General features: G+C 41.1%; 1 protein-coding gene across 4 annotated transcripts in view; it reads left to right on the forward strand.

The window, feature by feature from the left end:
- The window catches only part of LOC139985349 (uncharacterized), a 119526-nt gene extending 97575 nt beyond the window's left edge, over window positions 1-21951 (forward strand). For all 4 annotated transcript variants that reach the window (XM_071999726.1, XM_071999724.1, XM_071999725.1 and 1 more), the window contains 2 exons: window positions 9976-10917; window positions 11172-21951. In XM_071999726.1, coding sequence (XP_071855827.1) covers window positions 10187-10917; window positions 11172-11802 — 1362 coding nt within the window. In that variant the 5' untranslated portion in view covers window positions 9976-10186 and the 3' untranslated portion in view covers window positions 11803-21951. The remainder of the gene's footprint in view (window positions 1-9975; window positions 10918-11171) is intronic.
- The last annotated feature ends 318 nt before the right edge of the window (window positions 21952-22269 follow it).

The following is a 22269-nucleotide window of genomic DNA, read 5'->3' on the forward strand; positions in this document are numbered from 1 at the left end:
TGCGCTTTAGAGTATTCTTCGAAAGGTAATCACTATACCAAAAGATCTTATCGATAGATGTCAAGGTTCCATAATTGCACGAAGCTTTGCTGAAAGGTTTCATTTTCTTGAACAAACCTCTGGTAACTCGATCGGTAAATCCTCTTAACATAAAAAAACAAGAAAATTAAAAATATCTTACCAATTATCGACATCGTATCAAACACGATATGATGATTATTATATGTTATTACACAGTAACGTCTTTTATGGAAAATAGAAAAACCAAAGTAATCTGACGCTTTACATTCGATTAATTTTCTACTTTATATTCATCATTTTTTCTAGTCCAATTACTGTTTACTTCGAAGTGACGTCTTTCCAATTCTGGAATGTCTAGAAGGAAACTAAAAGCAATCTGTCGTTTCATATTCAATTAATTTTCTACATGTAACACAAATTAATCCTATCATTCATTTTATTTATTTATTCCGATCCAAATACTTTTAAACGCGATTTCCTCGAAAACAAACTGACGTATGAATAGTCTGCGGATTTCTATCCATTTATAGGAAATTTGAATGTGTAAAATTCCACAAAATGCGCACAATATGGGAAGATATATAAATATCCAAAGTATAGTGCTTTCTGTAATACTTATTTTTAGTAGGTAAATCAATATTCTACGGTATTTTATTTTTTTAATAGTATTCCTATAGAAATCTGTAGTCTATATGTGAAACAATTTTATTCTATATTATTCACAGTATTATTTTAAAATGGAAAATATAAGCTTTATTTAAGTCAACAGTTCGTGTCTGAGCATAATCCATTTTGTTACACAATTTTAACGTAAATGATAACATATTAAAACAAATAAACGGTAATTAATCTTGGGATGTTTCAACTTTAAAAACTCTCAGCCACGCGCCCAACAATTAGAACTGAGCAGGAAGTTAAGCGTCAAGTACACGGCCTATCAACCTATGCGACTATCAAACGAACTAATTGTCGTATGATAACACAAACCACCATCGAAAGTGTCTGTGCCTGTTACCAGATACAAATGTGATATCTACAAAAATTTTCAACTTACTTTTTCACGTAGAATCGCTCTCTTGCCTAATACCACGATCACTATTACATTTGTACGAAATATTTCTTTTACAAACGCGATAAAATGTTCGCTTATTCTATCAATTTGCAAAGTGCAAGAACATGCGAGATACGAGAAGCGATCGATCGATCCGCGGCGAAATCGGGTGGCGCAGACCAGGCGTCTGGATGCGTCAAAGGGTGGCATAAGGTCGTCGTGGCAGCAGAGTCCGCGAATCGATATTTGCTTACCGGAATGTTCCTGATGCGATTTGTTTATGCGACGTCAGGACGACCTTTAAAATATCGCCATGACGGTCGGTTCGCGCACGTGAGCGCAGCGATTCGTTGTATAACCGGTCGTTACGTAACGTCGATTCCGCGCGGTTTCCTCCCGTCTGCCATCTATTCATTGTCAGAATAGAGTAATCGGAGAGTTGCCAGTGGCAGCCGAGAGAGAACATGCCACGTCGTCTCTCTATTCAACAACTGTCCTTCACGAACGAGCTTCGGCTCGATGAATCGACCCTCGAAGATCCCGTCATTAGGTTGCCAGCCTTGAATTTTCCTAAAGACGAGCAGCAAGACGACAAGCCAAACTGCAACTTTGTAAACTGGTGTGCAGCAACTCGGGCAGGAGTCGGATCTCCTTGCAGCACCTAATTTTAACTTGTTGTGTCATGTTGTTCGCCTCGTAGTGAAATACACCACGATTTAGGGGGATAGTTTCGGGGTATTTTGGGGTTGTTGCAGAGATACGAGGAACAGGATGAGGCGAATGCAGTCGGGATTAATTCAGCGAAGAATTCAAAGTTCTAGATGACATTATGACACATGACTCGTAGTTTTATTGGATTGTGCATGCTATTGGGATTTTTGTTGGGGATTTTTATTATAGGATTTTATTATAGGATCGGTGATTCTAAATTCTTGATGTCTTTACGAAATGTGTAGTTCAATTGAATTGCGGATGTTAGTGGGAATTTGGATAGAAATTTTGATGATTCGTGAATTGATGACTGGTATTTCATTGGTGATTCTAAATTCTTGGTAACTTTGCGAGGTATGTAGTTTTACTGATAAAGGGAATTTATAATAGTTAGGGAGTTTTATTGTAGAATATACGATATCGGTAGATATCATTTCGTCGATAATTTTCTAATTGCAATAATTTTTCAATCATGATAGTAGTTTAAAGTAGGATGTTGATGTTTCCCTGGATCTTTGATATTCTTTCGCATCAGCTAATTTCAAAATTCAACTTTCTATATTCGTTTAAAAAATTATTTGATTATTTGATTACGACTATTCGAGTTTTTTCACGGGTTGTGCCTTTAACTACGGTGGTATTTTTACGAGAACTGTTAGTTTCCTCGTTTGACGAGGAAGCAATTTAAACACCTTTCCACTCGAGCTACAGAAGGCAGGGGCGACCAGGTCGGGTCGAGCACCCGTGTCTTGACCCTATTTAGGTCGAGCTGTAATTAAATCCACTTTCCACCGCTTCCCGGCTGCATACTTCTCTCTTCATTCGACGAATACTTTTCCCTCGGAATCTGTAACCTTCCCTTTTGTGCCCTCTGCGTTGGTGGAAAAAATGCGCGAAAGAATTGTCATCGTTAGTATCTCGTGATAATTACAGTTAAGATATTCATTAAATCCTTCTCCAAGTTACAAATCAAAATTACTCGCAATAAATGGAAGAAAAATTATGTCAACAATTTCAATTCCACTTTTCTTGTAAACTTGTATCTTCCGCGAATAACATCTTTAATGAAGAAAGTAAAGTTTTGTTTTTGAACAAATATAGCAACTTGAATATTTTCTCGTGTATATATTCGATATAGAAGAATAATCAAAAAATTGCCAAAAATGAATTTCTATAGAACTCATACCTTAACACGATCCTTGTATTTTGAAAATGTTTCTTCTGAACCATTAAATGACATCAACATAAAAGATCACCAAAACTCAACCTCTCGTATTTCATTATAACCACAATTTTAAAGCGATATATTGGAAAAAAACATTTCATAAATATCTGCCAGTTATGCTGCAGAGAAATGAACGAACGAAGCAAAACGAAAAACGGAGCCTCGCCTTCCCAAAATCGATTCTATCGCTGGCAATCTCCACGTGGAGCGCTCAGCACAGTTCCCCCATGCACGGATGCGCAATTACGCGTCGTTCATCGAAACGACGCCACCAAGCTCTCGATCGAAGCGAGCACTCAACGTGCGACGTATCAAGTGGCATAATTATTGTCAGACTTCTTGGTCCCTTGCATTCGTCCCTTTGTAACGTTGTAAGAAGGTGGAGAAACGAAAAAAGAAAAAAAAAAGAAAGAATATGGGAAACAAGCTAAGGAAAAGAATGATAAAATCGGATGGATCTGTGCTCCATTGACTTGATTCGCTGAAGAACACTTCTCTGGCCCACATTCAGTGCCCCTTGAGCCACGTGGCCTCCATTCAGCAGACGGGAAAGGGCGTACTCGTAGGTCTTTACGCGCACCTGCAACCAACCCCGGAGTTCTCACCCCCCAAGGTTTCATGAAGGCCGGAAAAAAAGGCTGTCCTTTGAATCACGTCACCCTTCAACGTGGCTTCTGCAGTCGGCTAGTTGACAGATGGGGAACACATCCATAGGGTTGCGTGGAATAATCGACACCTGTTTTGTTTGAATTGTTTCTGCGAAGTCAAGAGCTCTTGAGAGTAAATTCTTGGGGATGTAATAGTTACATCTTTGCGTCTAAATAATACGATATGATACTTGAAGAAAATGAGCATGTTATCTTAATATAGACAAAATCATCAAAATGAACTTTTTTTATTTCATTTGCCAAAAATATAGAGATGCTTTTGACTTCAATGTTGATGTTTTGCTAGACAGTTTGTTGGAAGATAATTAACTATTTGCTCGCGTTTGATATTTTAATTATAATGACTTATATATTGTACAAAATATTTAGTATTATTCGATATTAAATGCTCGAAATGTAAAGCTTAAAGAAATAATTCTGTTTAAACTTCGAAATTAAGGATTGTTATTCTTCTTTTCAAGCAATTTGCAGATCGCTTTGAATGAAAATCTCGCTCCCAATTTTTAGACGCTTCCTGATTATCATTGGCATCATTGGCCCACTTCAGCCTTCCTTTCGAGTCGAATCGACACGACCCACTTCGAGTCCCCTTTGGGCCTTTCAGCCAACTTCTACCCTACTTGCATCTTATTTACAACTTACTCTCGCAGTTCTCGTGTTCGCATCAGGCCTAGTTCGAACCTACTTTGGATCTAGCCCAGTTCCATTTCGTTCCGTTTACTTTACGTACCTTTCTGTACATCGAACTTTTCTTAGAAACAATCTGCTACTACCTAAATCCGCTAGCAGAGGCTATCAACGCCATGAAACATACACAAGCAGCATAACCTCTTTTCCTTTCTTCGTATTCTGAATGTACAACCTTTTTACTTCGAAGTGATTTGGAAATTTTTTGTATTCGTAGTATCGTGACCAAACCCTAACCTCTTCCAAATCATTTACTACCACGTAAACTCACGAACAAAAGCTATGAACGTCATCCAACATACCCGAACATCGCCACCCTCCTTCTTCCGACTTCTTTCTCCTGAAAATATAAAACTCTTCTAAAAGTGTCTCGAAAATTCTCTACATTTATAACTCTAGGATCGAATCCAAACCTAACCTAACTCATTTACTATAACCTAAATCCTCTGACGGAGACCATCAACGCCCCTCTAACATACTCAAATATCATAACACTTTTCCCTTCTATGTTCTCTACCAACAAATCCCTTCTGTTATAAAAATAGTTTGCGAATCCAAACTTAACGAGAATCATTTACCATCGCCTAAACCTTCTCATAAAGACCATCGACGCTCTTCGAGCCTCTTCTCTACCCACAAATTCCTTCCAAAAGTGGCTGTAAAATTATCCACGTCGCTTTCAGGAGTCACATTTCACACGTCCGCAGTAGCTCGTCACCGCGATTCGTTTTTAATTACAGTCAGTCGAGGTGGACCCAAGTGCCTTGCCTCTTAATTAGTAGTTACTCTGTGGTGCAGTTGTTTGATAGTTGTTAAGACCGCGTCGTAAAGCGTTCGAGGTCGGCTGAACTTGGTCCACCGCGATCTTGCCTCCGTGATAATTATCGGCTACCCTTAATCGTCCCAAACCTTCAACGCGCCCTCTCTCACCCCTTGTACCTCCATCGGGGAAGGAGAAAAATATCCAACGACGAAAGGGAGTTCACGAAAACGCCTGATAGCCGCACGACTCGCAAGGCCGTGTATTTTTAACTTGAGAACCTTCCGGCAACCCTGGTCGGGATCAATACCACCGGCAACCCTGTCGTCGTGTAGTACTACTGGAGGCAGAAAGGGTGCAGCGGGGTTAACCTACATATCCAGCCACTGGCTGCCAGAGGAGCTGGCTGAAACGAAAACATTTTCCTTTCGGACGGTGACTCGGTCGCGGTGGGGGTTGGAAAAGAGAGGGGAAATTCCGTGAGGGGAGAGAAGGTGTATAGGTAGAGGCGTTTCAGACTCCACTTCCGTTTCTTGGCAAGTATCGACGGCTCTTGAGGAATGAGCTCTGTCGCGTTTCGAAAGATACGCGCCGCGAGAAAGATGGGTGCTACTTGCCGGAGATGGTTTTGGTAATTTTGTTGCGCGCTCGCCTGGAAGAGAGCTGATGGTGAAAGAAATTGTACAACGCAGAGGTGTAGCGAGCGATGTAGCTGTTTCAAGTGGCTGATTTTAGAATGTTTTTGCACTTTCGGTGTTTTAGTTTTGGAAGAAAAATTAGATTGTCACGAATTATTACGGAAGTTTGTGTATTTGGTTTGTTGTCAATGCTGAACGAGTTAGGAGATCAGAAAGATCGATGTAGTGCTTTAAAGTGGTCGTCTTTCAAATATCTGTATACTTTCGGTGTTTCAGTTTTGGAAGAAAAGTCAGTTTCTTATGGAATTATTTGATTGTTTGTATAAATATTAAAAGAAAATGATATTGTATTGTATAGTAGCGTAGGAAAATTGATGTAGTGTTTTGAAGTGGATGGTATTTAATATTTTTATATATTGAATTTTTTAATATCGGAACTAAAATTGTACATTTACATGAAAATTGATGAAACATTTCGAAGCCTTTGTTTTTTTTTTTTTTTTTTGTAATACTTCAATGTTTTATATATTTCAATTCCAAAGTAAAAATTTATGATAGAATTATACGATTGTTTGTTACATTGAATGGAGAGAAAGCATCGATGGAAATTAAAAGTAACGTGCATGAGAACGGAAACAAACATGGTCCAGCGCATTGTGAACGAGTTACATAAATCAAGCCGGCTAATTTGTGCAAGTAGTCGTGTGTAAAGGTTGCACAAACCCTAAATTGTAACGTCAATGCCAAACGAGAATGAAGTGTATGTGTTCAATTCATTCACATCCTATTCAACTTTGATTCGTCCGCATACTGATCCACGCGCTATTAATCCTCTATAGAGCAGAATATAGACTTGAAAATTGCATACACGTTTCTTATTCCTCATAAGCAATTAAATTAAATACATATATCAATTTATCGCAGAAATTCATACTTTATTTTGATAAAGATAAATAGAATTATTTTGAAAACGTACTGATTTACGATATATATTATAGAAATTACCAATGAAAAGTTGTGCCAAACTGTAATTTTATTATGTAGTTGAAACAAAGAATTTCCTGGAGTAAAAATCTACCGTACAAGTATATAGCATGTAGTGCATTATATAAAATATAATATCGTAAAAACTTGACAGAATAAAATTTATTAATATATTTATAACTTATGCTGAAGTACCACTACAATTTGGCTGGAAATTTTAACATCGTCCATCCATTGTAGATGGAAAACAATGACGAAAAAAGATATAAATCAAATTATTGAAATTCCCTTTTACATTTTTAAAAATTAAAATTTAATAAATTACATCGACTAAAAAGGGGATTGTAAATAGAATATCGTGTTAATGCGAAATTGGCTTTTGATAGATGAAGAAATTTGTCTACTCTTGAACATTTTCATTCCCCTCGCCGCAACGCGAGTGTTCGCGACTTCCGGCGGAAAATTTAAACAGCGTCGGTTATTTATTCGCTGATAAAACGTCCGCGGTGGCTGGGTATTTTTTCACGCTTAGACCGCAAACAGGGGGTGCGAACTAGCCGCGTACTAACCACAAAGACGGTCTGTAGTCGCGTAATTGAAAAAATACCCATGGTCCCGCGTTGTCTACAGCTGCGTTTCGGCTAGAAGGGACAAAATTCGCCCCTGTACCTCTCTGCTGCTGTTATGAAAGGGAAAAACAAAGTAAAAAAAAATCAGTTTATCCTTTCATCCTTGAATTACATTTTATAGACATAAACACTCCCTGGTAATATTACTGTAATATACTAAGCGAATATATCGAGGCAAATAAGAATTCACGCTTATAAATTTCGATTTTCCAACGTTGAGAAACGTTGCGTTGGAAAATATTTCCATGGTGATTGACAGACGAACGAAGATCAGGATAAAAATAATATATGTTATTTCAGTTTTTAACGACAGTAACATACCGCTTTACGATTAATTAAAAAAAAAAAAAGAAAAAAGAGAACTGTAATTCTACGATCAGTTTCTAAGCAAAGTACCTACTCTACCTATGCTTCGCGATTCTGAATCCGAAAACAGCTGAAAAAGAATAAAAAGAGAAAGGAAGAAAATGTAAAAGTACCAACGCTACGAACGTTCCGTCGTCCACCGTAACAAAATGGCTGCCGGTTCAGTGAATTCCTTAGAAACTCCTGCTTGCTCTCTCCCTTGCTTCCTTATATCATGAAAGAAGGAGGAACATCGGCGTGTCGGAATCGAGTTTCTAGAGACAGACCCGAAAGACATACCGTAGAAGATCCTCGATGGTCGTCCAGCGATTCTCAAGAAGCGAATAGGAGCGCGACTCCTAGACGATGCTCGTGATGAAACGGTGAAGAGCAGAGTGAAGAAAGAACAGACTGACTTATAACGGGAAACAAAGGGAGCGGAATGGATACAAAGGGTGGAAAGAGGGGAAGGAAATGCAGGAAGTGGCTAGAAGTGAGGGAAAAGGAGGACAAAGAGGGCAGGCAGCAAAAGGAAAGGCTTTCCCTCTCGATGTCGTTCAGGTTCAGAGAACAACTTCCGCAATTGCGACGAGATGCTACCATGGAAGATGGCCACTCGGCCACGGCAGTAAGGGCAACCCTTTTTATCGGCGTTCGTTTCACGGTAATCGGGCGGCCAAGCTGAATATTCCTCTCGATACGATGTCGAGCGTTCACGAGAGTTGCAGGAGAGTGGACGCGTTTCGAATCGGTCTCTCGAAGGGACAGTTTGGCTCTTCTTCGCGTCTTGGCGAGTTTCTCGGACGACTTTTAGCCTGACAGCCCGAGCGGAAATGAGGATCTTGAGGAAGTTACGCTGTCTGAGTGTCTCTGTTCTCGAGCATTTTTGTCGGATGTAGACACGGAACTGATTGTGACTAGACGGAACTTCGCCGAGTGGATGGGTTTTTGGTGGATACGTTCAATGTCGTAGATAGATGTTGGCAGGGGAAATCTAAGATAGTCGAAAGCAAAGTTTTAGGGTAATGAATCGGTGCTGAGTTGGCGGAATGTACGTGTGTTCGTGTCGTTACCGTTAGATAGCTCTTGGAAATTCATTTTGTGAAGATTTGTTTCAATTGGCAAGTATTGGAACTGGTGCTACCGCTTTAGATATTTTACATATTTTCTCATTTTAGAATTTTTCTCATTATGTGAACTTCGCACTTTCAAGTTTCCCATAAATGCATAAATATCTCGAATCTTTGCAACACCATCTGCGAATTTCTAACTCGTCATCGTTTTCGATCAAGCTAGTTAGAATTCTTCAGAATCACTCACGAGAAGGACGTTTCTACTCTATCCAAGCCAATCATTAAGATTCTCTTGGCACGTAAACGAGTTCTAAATTACCGAGCAGATAAAGCGAGAAAGGGTGAGAATTCAGATAAAAGAGGGCTTTGTTGCGACGCGCAGAGAGCCTGGAAGGGCATTATGCGAATACGGGAACGATTGGCTCTCGTTCGACGTTCTGTTGAGAGGATGAAAGAGCGGGCCGAGTAACCGGAAGCGGCGTTCCGTATCAATGCGCGATCGTGAAAAGGAGCCGATAACGCAGGCCCAGCCGTGGTAAAAGCGACCACCTTTCGAAGATACTCGTCCCGGCACTCTTTTAATTTGATTTTGCACTTATTGAAAATCACTCGAACTCTCGATAGAAAGAGCTCCTTTGTGCGTGAGTCGTGAATTTTTATACGTGACTTTTTCTTCCTGAAAGCTCGTTACAGGCTGTTACGCTTTTGAAATTGTTTGCGATACTGTCACAGATGATAGATTGCAGTGCGATGTATAATTATTGGGATATTTATTTAGAAACAAGTTTAAGAATTTATGATTGATAAGATTGATAAACGTATTAAATTATTATACAGGAAACGAAATGTTTTGTTTCTGGGAGAAATTACTAGAATTTTAATTAATTTTGTTGTAAATCATCTCGTATCATTGACTGCTTTGTAACTATAAAAATTGTTAAAAAACGTTGCTAAAAATATTTTATCTGCAGCGAACGTGTTAACTTCTGTCTTTACAAATTAGCGTTTTAGCTTCTCTACAAACCATTATTATAAAATATTTTTGAACATCATTGTCACTGTCGAAAAACGACGCGTCCATCGATTGAAAGACTTATACACTTAAAGTCTAAATTAATAATATAAAAGTTCTTTTCTTACGATACGTAGACAATTTTTAAAAAGGAAACATTTCTCTTTACAGTCTCGTGAATCCGAGAGAATCGTCGAACGATCACCCAACACCAGATCTAAATCTTCAACGCCACTGTCGACGTTGCTGTCGTCCAGTGGCGCATCATCAAGGAGTCGCGAGGCGTCGGCGGCAAAACGGCCGATCGTGCGGACGTGCTGAGTACTATTCCGCGGCTGCGAGTACCAGCAACAGCCCGAAGATTCTCCCAGCAAAGGGCAAGATGCACATGGAGGTGCAGGTGGCGCTCAACTTCGTGATATCGTACCTCTACAATAAGCTACCGCGAAGGCGAGTCAATATTTTCGGCGAGGAGCTGGAAAAGGCGTTGAAGGATAAGTTCAAGGGTCACTGGTACCCGGAGAAACCGTTCAAGGGATCCGCGTTCAGATGTCTGAAGACTGGCGACCCAGTGGATCCGGTTCTGGAACGGGCAGCCAAGGAGAGCGGCGTGCCTATTCAGGATATCCTGGAGAACCTACCAGCCGAGCTGGCCATCTGGGTCGACCCCGGAGAGGTGAGCTATCGAATTGGCGAAATGAACGCGGTGAAGATCCTCTACTCTGAAACCGGAGATCCACACGACGAGAGCTCGGCCGATCGAGAAGTTACCAAGACCTTCAATCCCGAGGCTCAGTGCTTCAGGCCTATCGAAGCTGTAGGCACTTCCTTGGGTGGACTCAGTCTCAGCCCCAAGTCCACGTCGCCCTTCCCAAGCTCGCTCGGAAGCAATGCGAGCAATGGATCGTCAAATAATCAGCAAAGTGGTCATGGGTCCGGCTCCTCGTCGGCACCTTCGCCGACGCCTATCACCAGCTCGTTCAAGGGTTCGCCTAGTCCCGTCCCGGCTTTCATCCCACGAACTACTGCACCGCTCACATTCACCACCGCCACATTCGCGCAGACCAAGTTCGGTAGCACTAAACTGAAAACCAGCAGCAAACGGGCGAACAGGTTGGTTGATTACTGGTGTATCTTTTTGAGATTAAGTTGCATGTTGGGGATGTTGAGTTGAATTTGACATTCTATTTAACTCTCTTTTTAACTTTACATTTTAACATATATGATGAGAATTCACAGTCACAGTCTCGGTGTTTCCGTGTATCGTTCAACCAAAAGATCAGCATCCCGACAGCAACCCTAGCTACAATCCGTGTAACCAACCTACCGATCGTACAACTGAACTATGTGTAATCGTATAATTTCAGAATGTCTCCCACCGAGTTCTCGAATTACATCAAGCAACGTGCCATGCAGCAACAGATCCATCATCATCATCATCACCAACAGCACCAACAGCAGCAGCAACAACAGCAACAACAACAGCAACAACAGCAGCAGGCTGGTGCTGGTGGCTTGCCAGTGTCGCAGAGTTCTCCTCGGAGTCGCAGCCTGTCACCAGGAAGCATAGTGACTGGTGCCGGTCAGCAACACGCAGATCCAAGCGCGTATTTCTTCCAGCACGGTCCAGCCGCGTATCATCCTCAATTTCCTCACCGCAACATATTCGATTCGTCCAGCCATGGTGGTTATCTCTCCGCTGATCTATACACAGGCGTGAACTTCCCGTCATCTTACCTCGATCCAACGACGATCGCTAGCCACCAATTCTACGGTGGCAGCGTGAACGGAACCAGCAACGCTGCAGGCAGCAATGGGAACTCGCAGAGCGCTGGCAATCTCGGCCCGGTTGGCTCAGCCGCGACGAACAGCAACGTGAACGGTTCTGGCCAGCAACAGGATAAAACAGCGCTTGTCGAAGGTCTAAACAACTTTGGCCTCGGCTCCGTGGCGCCGTATCCGGCCAGCCAATACCAGCATCTCCTCGTAGCCAACTAATACCCCGCGCAAGTGGAGACCAAACGACTGGCGCGACTCGATTCGCGCCTGCTCCTCTGCTGCTTCGCCGGACAGGCAGGAGGACAGTCGGAGGATCGTCTGAGAGACCGGGTCGATTGTAACCGTTCCTGGCCATCATGACAACGTTCCAGTCTCTCCCTCATGCGTCGAGACGTCGTCCAGAGTCTAGGTTCCGTAACCCTAATACACATACACAAACCCGATTTCGCTTGCACCATCTGATTGGAGGGCTTCTCGCGCACGCAGCGGACGATGCCGTCGAGATTCCTGCTCACCCACTAAATAGTTCCCACTCTGTCTCTCTCTGACAAAAGGAGCATCCAACCGAAAGCCGCCATGTTACCTCTACATAACCAAATCCTTAACGGATCGGTCCTCTTAAACATCTTCATCGTGATACTCTGACGGTGATAAATTTTTCATCGAGGAAGCATCCAAAACTCATCGACTCCTGTTTTCTCATTCGATCCTATTCCGGATGGCCGAGAGAGGATTCTTACGTGATACTCTCTCGTACGATGGACAGCCAATAGTATATGTATGAACAACGTGTAGATTAAGGCAGGGAGACAGGGAGCGGAAGAAAAGAGATACCTTCGGCAGAGAGGACGCAATCAGCACTGAGGAAGAGGCACCGGGTCGACGCGCGCGCGGGTCAAGACGACGAGACTACTCGCGTGATAGAGGGATAATGAGAACGAGAGAACGAAAGCGGGAGAGTGCGAAAGAGAGAGAGAGAGAAAGAGAGAAAGAGGAAAGAGAGAACGTGCGAGAGAATGAGAGTGAGATTATATAGAGCGTGTATAGAGGGATTCGAATTCGGTGCGCCTGTGTGCTGAGGCGTGCGTGCAAGACGTTCATAGGAGAGGAATGGTGGAGGAACGAAGAGGAGGAAGGACTGTTCGAAGCGATGGGACTCGCGAACGCGAACTTTGCAACCGACTAACGTAATAGAAAACCGCGTGTATCTAATATACTGTAACTGTAAAACAACAATACAGACACCATGGACCCCGATTGAGATGGCGCTGGGCGCCCGTTCGATGAATGGCTGCTCCCTGTGTGTCTCGTTTAATCTACTGGGCGGGCCATTTTGAAACAAGCTGGAAAAATAAAATTGTCAAGAACAGAATGTACACGTAACTCTATATAGATCACACAGAGAGAACAATTCGTGATTTTTGTTCGACGTTTCAGAGAGGTAGAGAAGAAGAAAGAGAAAAATATAAAATGTCGAACGATGCGCCAAGCGCCCACACCTGGGACAGCGAAAGAGCCAAGAGACACACACACACACACACACACACACACACAGAGAAACGTGCAACAGCGTGCGTAAAATTTCACACGGGCCAGATTCACACGCAATGGACACACTCAATCCCGTAACATTTTACCTGGCGATCTACACACCTACACAACCCATAACGTCTACATTCAACCACACGGAACGCCCCGCCTGGCTGGTGGCGTGCTGGCGACACTCACGATCGCATACACACATATTACACAGAGACACAAGATACACACACGCGTGCATCACGCGTCCGTGCAAAAGACACAGGAGGGCGGGGTGTGCGGACACTTAATATCGCGCACGACTTCACCAACACGTACACACAGATATTACCAACGTGTAATAATTTATTTTTTCACTGGTATAGTCGGAGAATTGATATTGAATATATCTGTAGAGCCTATGTATTATATTCAAAATATGCACTCACTTCGCGGATTCTCGCGAAACGGTATAGGGACGGCCTGTATCCGCTCTGTCGAACCATCGACGAACGAACACCCCCGGTCGTAGTCGTACACGCATTTCCCGTTTATTCTTCTTGTTCGATCCGAAGAACGATCGAGCAGAAAATATACGCGACCGAGCAAATAGAGGAAAAGATAGAGGACAAAAGGAAGACGAAAAGAAAAGTTGTTAGAAGCGGTTTAAAATGCGACGAAGAACGCGGGGACGGCTGCCGTGGGATTCTTTCTCGATCGAGACGCAGATGGTGCTCGCGGTTCCAATACCGTTCGGAGAACTCGTTCTCGGTACGATTTTACATTTTATTTTTATAATAAATGCAGTAGAGCGTAGGAGAAGAGAAAAAAGTGAAAAAAGCAAAGGAGAGAGAGGAGAGCGGAAGAGGTAGAAAGGAAAAAAGAGATAGAGAGTGGTGGCGTGTTCGCACGAACGGGAATATGGCCGCGTTGCGTCGCTGCCCCGCTTATGAAACCGTACCGCTTCCGGTCCCGAGTTTAATCTCTCCGGGCGCGATTTCCTTTTAACGTGACGTCCTCTCCCCCATCCTATACACCTATGACGTTCAACCGGACATCACTGAGATTCTCGAAACGGAACAACATCATCCGATCGTGAGCAAACTTCGCGATACATCAGCAAACGTCTGTAAACTTTCGTAAACTTTCTTAATTCCACCGCTATCGAGCTTCTGGCTCTCCTTCGATTCATATGATATATATATATATGTATACCTTATATCGATCCTACTGACGGAGGCAAAACGATTATTCGAACTTCCGTTAGTCGCCTCCGGTTTGACGATGTTGGAAGATCGAGGACAAAGGACGCATCGGAAGGGAAACAAAGCCACGGCGGTGAAGGGGTTGGAGCAGCGAGCAACCAGCCGGTTCGCGTTCGCGAGATTAATTAGGTGATTACGTTATTAAAGGCCACTGTTACTGTCCTCGACGGCCGTGCTACGACCGTGCTCGTGACCCCGAACACACCTCACGGCGTTCATACGCTTGCGGGCTCTTTGCGATGAGCGTTATACGGGACAAGTTCAATTTTCTAGGATAGTCACTGTTTCCATCGATGTATGATAGATTTCGCACCTTTTTAAATCGCTATATTGTCTGTTTGACGAATAAGTTTACCGAGAAAAGTTGATAAAATCTAGCGATTGAGGAAGCGTGGCTAGACTGTTTTATACGTTTATCTTTAAGAGATCGAGCATATATGGAATTATTTCAATTCTGTTTTTGGATATCTAAATGTAGAAGGCAAATTGATTATTCCATTTAATGAAAATTAATAATACTTTTAGCTCGCTGAACAGCATAATGAATAAGTAGAAGTACTTACGACAAACCAAGTTGAGGTATCTAAAGACGCACAGTATAAGGCAAATCGATTATTCCATATTAAACAAGCAAATAATATCTCAAAATCACTCCTCTATTTCTACAAGCCATTTGAAATATCGGAAAGCGTCCAGCATAAGACAAGTTGATTAATCGACCTTCTACTCTTACAAACCATCTGAGATAACTAAAAACGTCCAGTAGAAGATAAGTTGATTACTCAATAAAAACCATATTTATGGTACTCTCAAATCATCATTCCACTTGTATAAATGATCTGAAATATTTAAAAACGGACAGTGACAGTATCAAAATCATTTGATCGATAAGACACCTAAAATCGTACAGTATAAAACAAGTCTAGCGAAGAAGTCTCAAAAAATGTCCAATAGCTTAACGCAAGACCGCAAACTACAGGCCCAAAAGTCAGCGTTCGAGATTAACCTGATGAATCATAATTTCTTCTTATTCGATCGCTTGTCAGATCGGGTCATGGTCGTTCTCGTCCGTCGAGCAGCGTAGAAAAAGCACGACAGCAACGATGGCGGAGGTGTCGCGAGCCGCGGGCCGGGCACTAGGTGCTAAAAGTATTAAAAAGTGTTTAATCTTGTCGTCGTGGGACAAACGTACGGAATACGCGCGGCCAGAGATTGTCGACTAGCTCGTGTGCTGTTTTTTTCTCTTTCTTTTTTTTTCTTAACGGCATAAAACGATGGAGGATAGATGGCGTTTGCGTTGGTCGATCAGCTCGGTCCAACCGAGTCCTCTCTTAGACTAGTTTCGAAACTTTAGCGTGACTTTGTATCGTGTAAGTGTATAAGTAGCATAATTTTTAGGCGTAACTTTCGTCGTTCTTTCGTACGAATTTTTTATATAGCCAGTTTTGTATGACCGACGCCAAGCAGCAGCTTCCTGTACCGCGGTCGTTCCGTCTTGGACCGAATATCGTAGCGATCGACCGGCTCTGAAAACGAATCGATGTCTTCGTTCACCTTCATCCGATGCTTTAACACTCGAGTCGCGTGTTACATCGAGAATCACACAAGATTTTCCGCGAGAGAAAAAGAATTCTTCGATAGATAGCATGTGTCATCGAAGAGTCGTGGTTCTTTCTTAGTAACGCGTCGCTCAAAAGATCTAGGAAAGATGTACAAAAAAGGATCGATGATAAGATCGAAGCTAAATTGAAGCTTCGCGTTAGGAACAATTGGAAATTTTGGGATTTGAAGAAATATCGAACGAAAGATGGAAACGGCGAGCGAGTCGGCAGGTTTCCGGCCACGCGAGGGGTGCTAAAAACAAGTTTTTAACCGCGGAACTAACAAGGGTAAAGAGGGGGCGAAAAAGCGCGGGGAACAGAGGCGTGAGGGGATAAGACGGGAGATCAGTACCCTTTAGTAATATCTAAACTTAATTGTAACTATTAACGATACGTACGACTGTGGTAGCTATGCTAGTACCTGCTATTGTTAAAGAGAGAGAGATTGGAGAGAGCAAGAGAGAACGAGCGAGAGAAATCGATTGAAAGAGTGAAGAGGTGGAAGAGAAGTGAAGAATCGCGACTTTCGAGGTTTGGTTCGTTGCGGAAGACGTAAGTCATCTTCGTATTCGGATCCAATTGTAGGTCCGATTGCTATGTGGATCGTTGGTTTTCCGCGGAGAGAAACAACTTTGATGGAACGTGAAGATCGATGGATCGACGATTTAGCCTCGAGACGCGGAGAGATAGCCGCAGAGAGCTTCTCGCGCCGATTATTTTTCTAATCTATGTAATCGAACGAATTGGGTTCGCCATGAAACCCGCGAGAATATCCTCGATTCGACCGAAGAAAGGAGATCCCAGAGAGACAAATTCGTCGCGCTTTTTGGTCATCGATCTTTGCGTCTCGGGGCGTCGCGATCCTTTCTCAACGATCAAAAGAGGGAGAGTGGAGTGGCGAGAAGGATTTAAAAGGGTAGGAAAGGCGTTGAAGCAAGCGTTGCAATAAGTTGCGAATCAAATGCGGATCTCGGCTTGAGACGAGAGGCTCAGCTCAGCGAAGAATCAAACACACGTACACGATGTATACTCTTCTAGTAAAACCAAAAAAAAAAAAAAAGGAAAAAAGAACGAATCGGAAGGGAGTGAAAAAGAGAAAGAAAGAGATAGAGAGATACTGAATCGAATCGAAACGGCGGACGAATGGAGAGATGGAACGGTTAATGTGACGCGCGATATGTGAAAGAAAATGAGTAGAGAGGGAGAAGGAAGAGAAGGGCAGAGAAAAGAATGGGATATTGATATAGAGCATACATTGAGATACACAAAAGATAAACATATAGTATTATACGATTACAATACGATTGTAATGAAACACTTTGTAAGCAAGGAAACAAAAAAAAAAAAAAATTATGCATAGTTTTCCATAATCTGTAATGGATGTATTCGTTAACAAAAAAAAAGAAAAAAAAATAATAACGATGAGTGGTTAAGGTTAAATACGTACATACACACATACACACACGAACACAGACACGTAACATACTCACGTACACACACAGGATACAGCTGAATAACCGTTTGAAGCAACTCGGGTACACGACACACAAGAAGTAAACGAAAAAGAATAAAAAAAAAGTAAACTATTAATTAATAACACGAAGTAACGAGAGAGAGCGAGAGAGCGAGCGCGAGCGAGAGAGACGTAACAAACGGTAAATCTGTCTCTTTAAAGTATCATGTGTCTATAAACTATAGCGATTGATATTGTCTTTTTAACCGTAAATGGAGAAACAAGTATTCGTGGTAACGTAACTAATGTCATAGCGATAACCGAACACTGCAATATTAGATATAATATATATTCATACATTTATAGAGTGGAGAAGCGATGGAAGGTTGGCTAGAGGAGACACAGAAGGAGAGAAAGAAAATAGGAAAATTGTGCGTGGCTCTGACACGCGTAATTAAAAAGAAAAGGATCACTCAAAAAAAAAGAGAAAAATAGAAAAAAGTGAAACAGAAAAAAATTCAAAGCAACTCGAAACGGTATATCATCGATTCGTTCTGGCTTTTCTTCTCTGTCGAAAGCTAAATATAAAAAAGAGAAAAAAGGAAAAAGTAACAAAAGGAGAATAATAACACACACAGCGAGACAGAACGATGTGAACAGCAGTGGCGCCTAGCACACGCGTGTCAGTGCGGAAGTGAGCAAACGTGGTATGATCTCCAGGCACAGTTGAAAAGAGAAAGCCGTTTCATGCTAAAACAGCGAGACTAGAGCAAAACGAAAAGCTGAATGGAAGAAAACAATATTAAATATGCGTTTTGTGTATCGGACACACTCGAAGCTACAACACGTGCACACGCACATGTACACACACACACATACACACACACACGCAAACACACATGAACATACCCATACACCGACGAGCATATACACAGAAACACAGACCCACTCTTACACACACATGCACACAGAGTAACACAAAGAAAGACCCAAAAAAAAAAAAAACCTATCGATTATTCTACCAAGTAATGAATTAACAAGAGGATGATCATTAGATTTGTAATTAATTACATATATATTTTTCAATACTTTAACTACTTGCTGAATGTAAACTATATACATATAATTATATATTATATATATTATATATATATTATATATACACACACATACCGCGTAGAGCTGTACCTCGATTACAGCGTGGCGAAGAGGACTGGCCCGTCAATTACCGGTTCTGCACGGGGTCGCAACTGACCCGGTAACGAAAAGATACCTATATCTATCAAACACGAGAGCTGAACATGGAAGCAAGACTCAATCGATGTAGAAGAAAATATCGTTTGGACGCTCGTGGAGAACCGAAAATGGACGTATCAGCCCTCGATTGCGGGACCGGAGGGCGGCGCGCCATGTTGACTCTAAAGCTACGCCCTCCGGGCAGGAAGAGATCTACGAAGAACGAGAGAAAGAAAGAAACCTTTTTGTACCCCACCCAAGTCACACTCTCGGTGTCGAAACGGTAAAGAAAAACCAAAAAAACATGCAACTATGTTACTCGTGTAAGTGCATCCTAAATGTAACTGTTACGAAATGCCCCTTCTCCGAAGCCCCACCCCAGGCCCCAGTCTTCATCGTTTCGTACGTAGCAAGAGGGATGAAAGAAGCGGCAAAAAAGCCGGAGAAAATGAGAAAAAAAAAAGAAACAAGAAGAAAAAAGAGATAATAGTGTGAGAATAATGACAGATGAGAGCGTGAAATGAGAGAAAGATAGAATACACATGTGTATGCGTCGTGTGCGAATAAAAGGATGCGAATCGCGTGAATTTTCGATGAATTTAGTCGCGAACGGTGCATCGACGATCGTTCGAAGCACCGCATAACCAGAGTATGCGAAGAAACGAAAGATCAACGCGATGAAACGAAATTTCCGGTGGCTGAGGACCGCGCGAGAAAATTTCTCGGTTCTCGGTTCAGGTGCAGATCCCTTGTTTCTCAACCCCTTGCGTAACGCGACGCGTTTTCCTTTTCGTTCTGTTCGCTGGCGGTTTACATATGTGCGCGCCTATGTTCTTTCCACCGTATCGTCGTTTTACCACTTTTTTATGGACGTGTTACACTTGTTATCACTCGTATCGAATGGAAGAACGACAGACGATTTAATGATACATGTACGTACGAATGTGAATGAAAATGTATGAGTGGGTGAGAGAGAGAGAGAAACAGAGAGAAAGAATAAATGGTGCAAGTTGGTGAGCATGAGGATGTCTGCAAGCGAGACAAACAGCGAGACACTGTGCGCCTATATATGTATATCTGTATATAGGTACCTTTTTCAACCGCTATCGCTGTTTCCTTTATATTACTTCTTATCCTTTTTTTATTACTATTATTATTATTATTATTATTATTATTATTATTATTATTATTATTATTAATATTGATTATATATAGAATTATTGTAATCGAGATGTATTTTCTGTTGGCTTTAGATTTTGTTCCTTTATTTTTGTACGAAAACCGTTTTACCTTTACTACGTGTGCATTATGTAACCTATAAATATGTATATATATACATATATATATAAATTTATGTACATATGTATTTATATATATATTTATATACACGAACACTTTTTTTCTTACCGTTGCATCGATTTAAAGATCTATCTATGGTGGATCTGTCGATCGCGCGCACGATGCTGATCGTTGACAAAAATCGTTTGTTAGAACAATGATATTGTTCAACGATTTTGCGAAACGATCAGCGACGTCCGCGAAGTTTCTTAGTTTTTAAGGTGACTCTTTTCACGAATCACTTTCTTTTTTCTTTTTGTTCTTTTACCGTTTATTTTAATCTTTTTTTTTTCTTTTTGATAGTTTGTTATTGTTGTTTCTTTTTGTCCTTTTTTTGTATGATACATTTGATTATATCAGCGTGCTTCGCTCCTCCAAATAATATATTACATACTGCTATATATATACATATATATATTTTTGTTAATAATACAGTGGTTTGATATAACTACGGTAATTTATTCTGTTGTAACGGATTTGTTTTCTATATCTCTTTACGAATCCCACAAATGCGTTATTAATATACAAATACATATATATATACATATATATATGTAGATATATATATGTATACAAATAGAGGACACGTGCATATATATAAAAGTATAAATATATATGTATAGAGCATTATACATACTTATATGAGAAAATATCGATTATATATACATATATATATTATATACATATACATACACTGCTACATTATATTTTGTTTAACGAGGAGATAAACCAAAAGAGCAAAATAAAAAAACGAAAAATCTAAGAAAAAAAATGGGAACGAGATATAAGAGAAAGAGAGAGAGAGAGAGAAAGAGAAGAGAGAATCAGAGTTTTCGGCGTGTTGCTTGTTCTGAATTAAACATCAGGTTGAGAAGGATGAAATGGAAGAGTGAGAGAGAAAGAATTGACAGAAGCGTTTCTTGAAATTTCTCGAGCGTTTTCGAGCCGTTCTTTCAGAAGAAAGAGAGATAAAGTTAGCGAATTTCGGAACGAAATACAGGTGAAGAGGAGAGAGGGATGAAAGTACACGTGAAACATACATAAATACACGTACACACACGTACACATACGCATAGAAGACACGAACTATCGACAAGTAACACACCGGCTGAAATCTAGGGACGTGAGCGAACGAAGGTAGAAAGAGAAAACCAAAAAATAGACAAGTGTGAGACAAAAATGAAACTCGCGTGTAATATACTTATAATATCATTTTGTAAATTATTTTTTGTATTTTTATATATATATATATACATATATATAAATATCGAAGCATACGACACAAAAAGCGGAACAGTGTTTGTGCGTACGAAGAGAAAGAGAGAAAGGACGAATGGAAGAACAGGTGGAAAGGGAAAGGAAATAAAATTGTGGGGAGAACAATTCTGAGTGATTGCTTGAAATGTTTGGAAAGTAAACGAAATGGAAGAGTGTCATGTAGGAAACACGGTGAAAGCGTGAAAGAGAGAGAGAGAGAGAGTATGTGTAAAAGAGAGAAAGAATACGAAAAAGTTCGTGACGCATTGATAAAACACTGACGATATTTAAATCGATCGTTGATAAAAAAAAAAGTAGGAAAAATCGTCCTTTCGTTGATCGAGAGGAGCGCCAGGAAAGATGCTGTTCGTTTAAAAAGTTAAGAGAAAAAGCGTAAAAGACGCGTGCGTTGATACAATGCGCCTGTATGCAGCCTGTTCGTGAACACAGACACACAGACATACACACAATCTCACAAAATACATATTGTTTATGTTAATTTCGTGACACGACCAATGTCCCGAGAATAATGATAATGGATTTTTGTTCCCTATTATTTGTACCTTTGTATTGTATTCTGCAGCTTGTCAAATGCTTTGTTTATTACTACTATTACTACTACTATTATCTCGTTATTCTTATTACTCTTATATAAAAATGATTATTCTTATTAATATTATTGCTACTCTACTGCTATCAACTTTTTAGATATTGTACCGCATTCGTCGACCTTGTTTCCGTATAAATGCCACTCTTTTGTCGCACGTCCATCGAAACACCGGCGCGCAGCCACATGTTTCTTTTCTTTAAAACAAAAGAAAAGAAAGAAACATCTTTAAGAAATTGACGAAGAAACGAGAAAGACGTAGCGCGATCGCTTCCAAAGAGAACGACTTATGCGACAGCAGTGGAAACCTCGCAACAACCAGTTTAGTCGTATTTAGTAAAGCCCAGAGAAGCAGCGGCGTGCTGTTCATTTTATTAATTAAGAACATTGTGCGCTAGAGCCGCTTGGCGA

Source organism: Bombus fervidus, chromosome 3 (assembly GCF_041682495.2).
Source record: "Bombus fervidus isolate BK054 chromosome 3, iyBomFerv1, whole genome shotgun sequence".
NCBI classification, from domain to species: domain Eukaryota; kingdom Metazoa; phylum Arthropoda; class Insecta; order Hymenoptera; family Apidae; genus Bombus; species Bombus fervidus.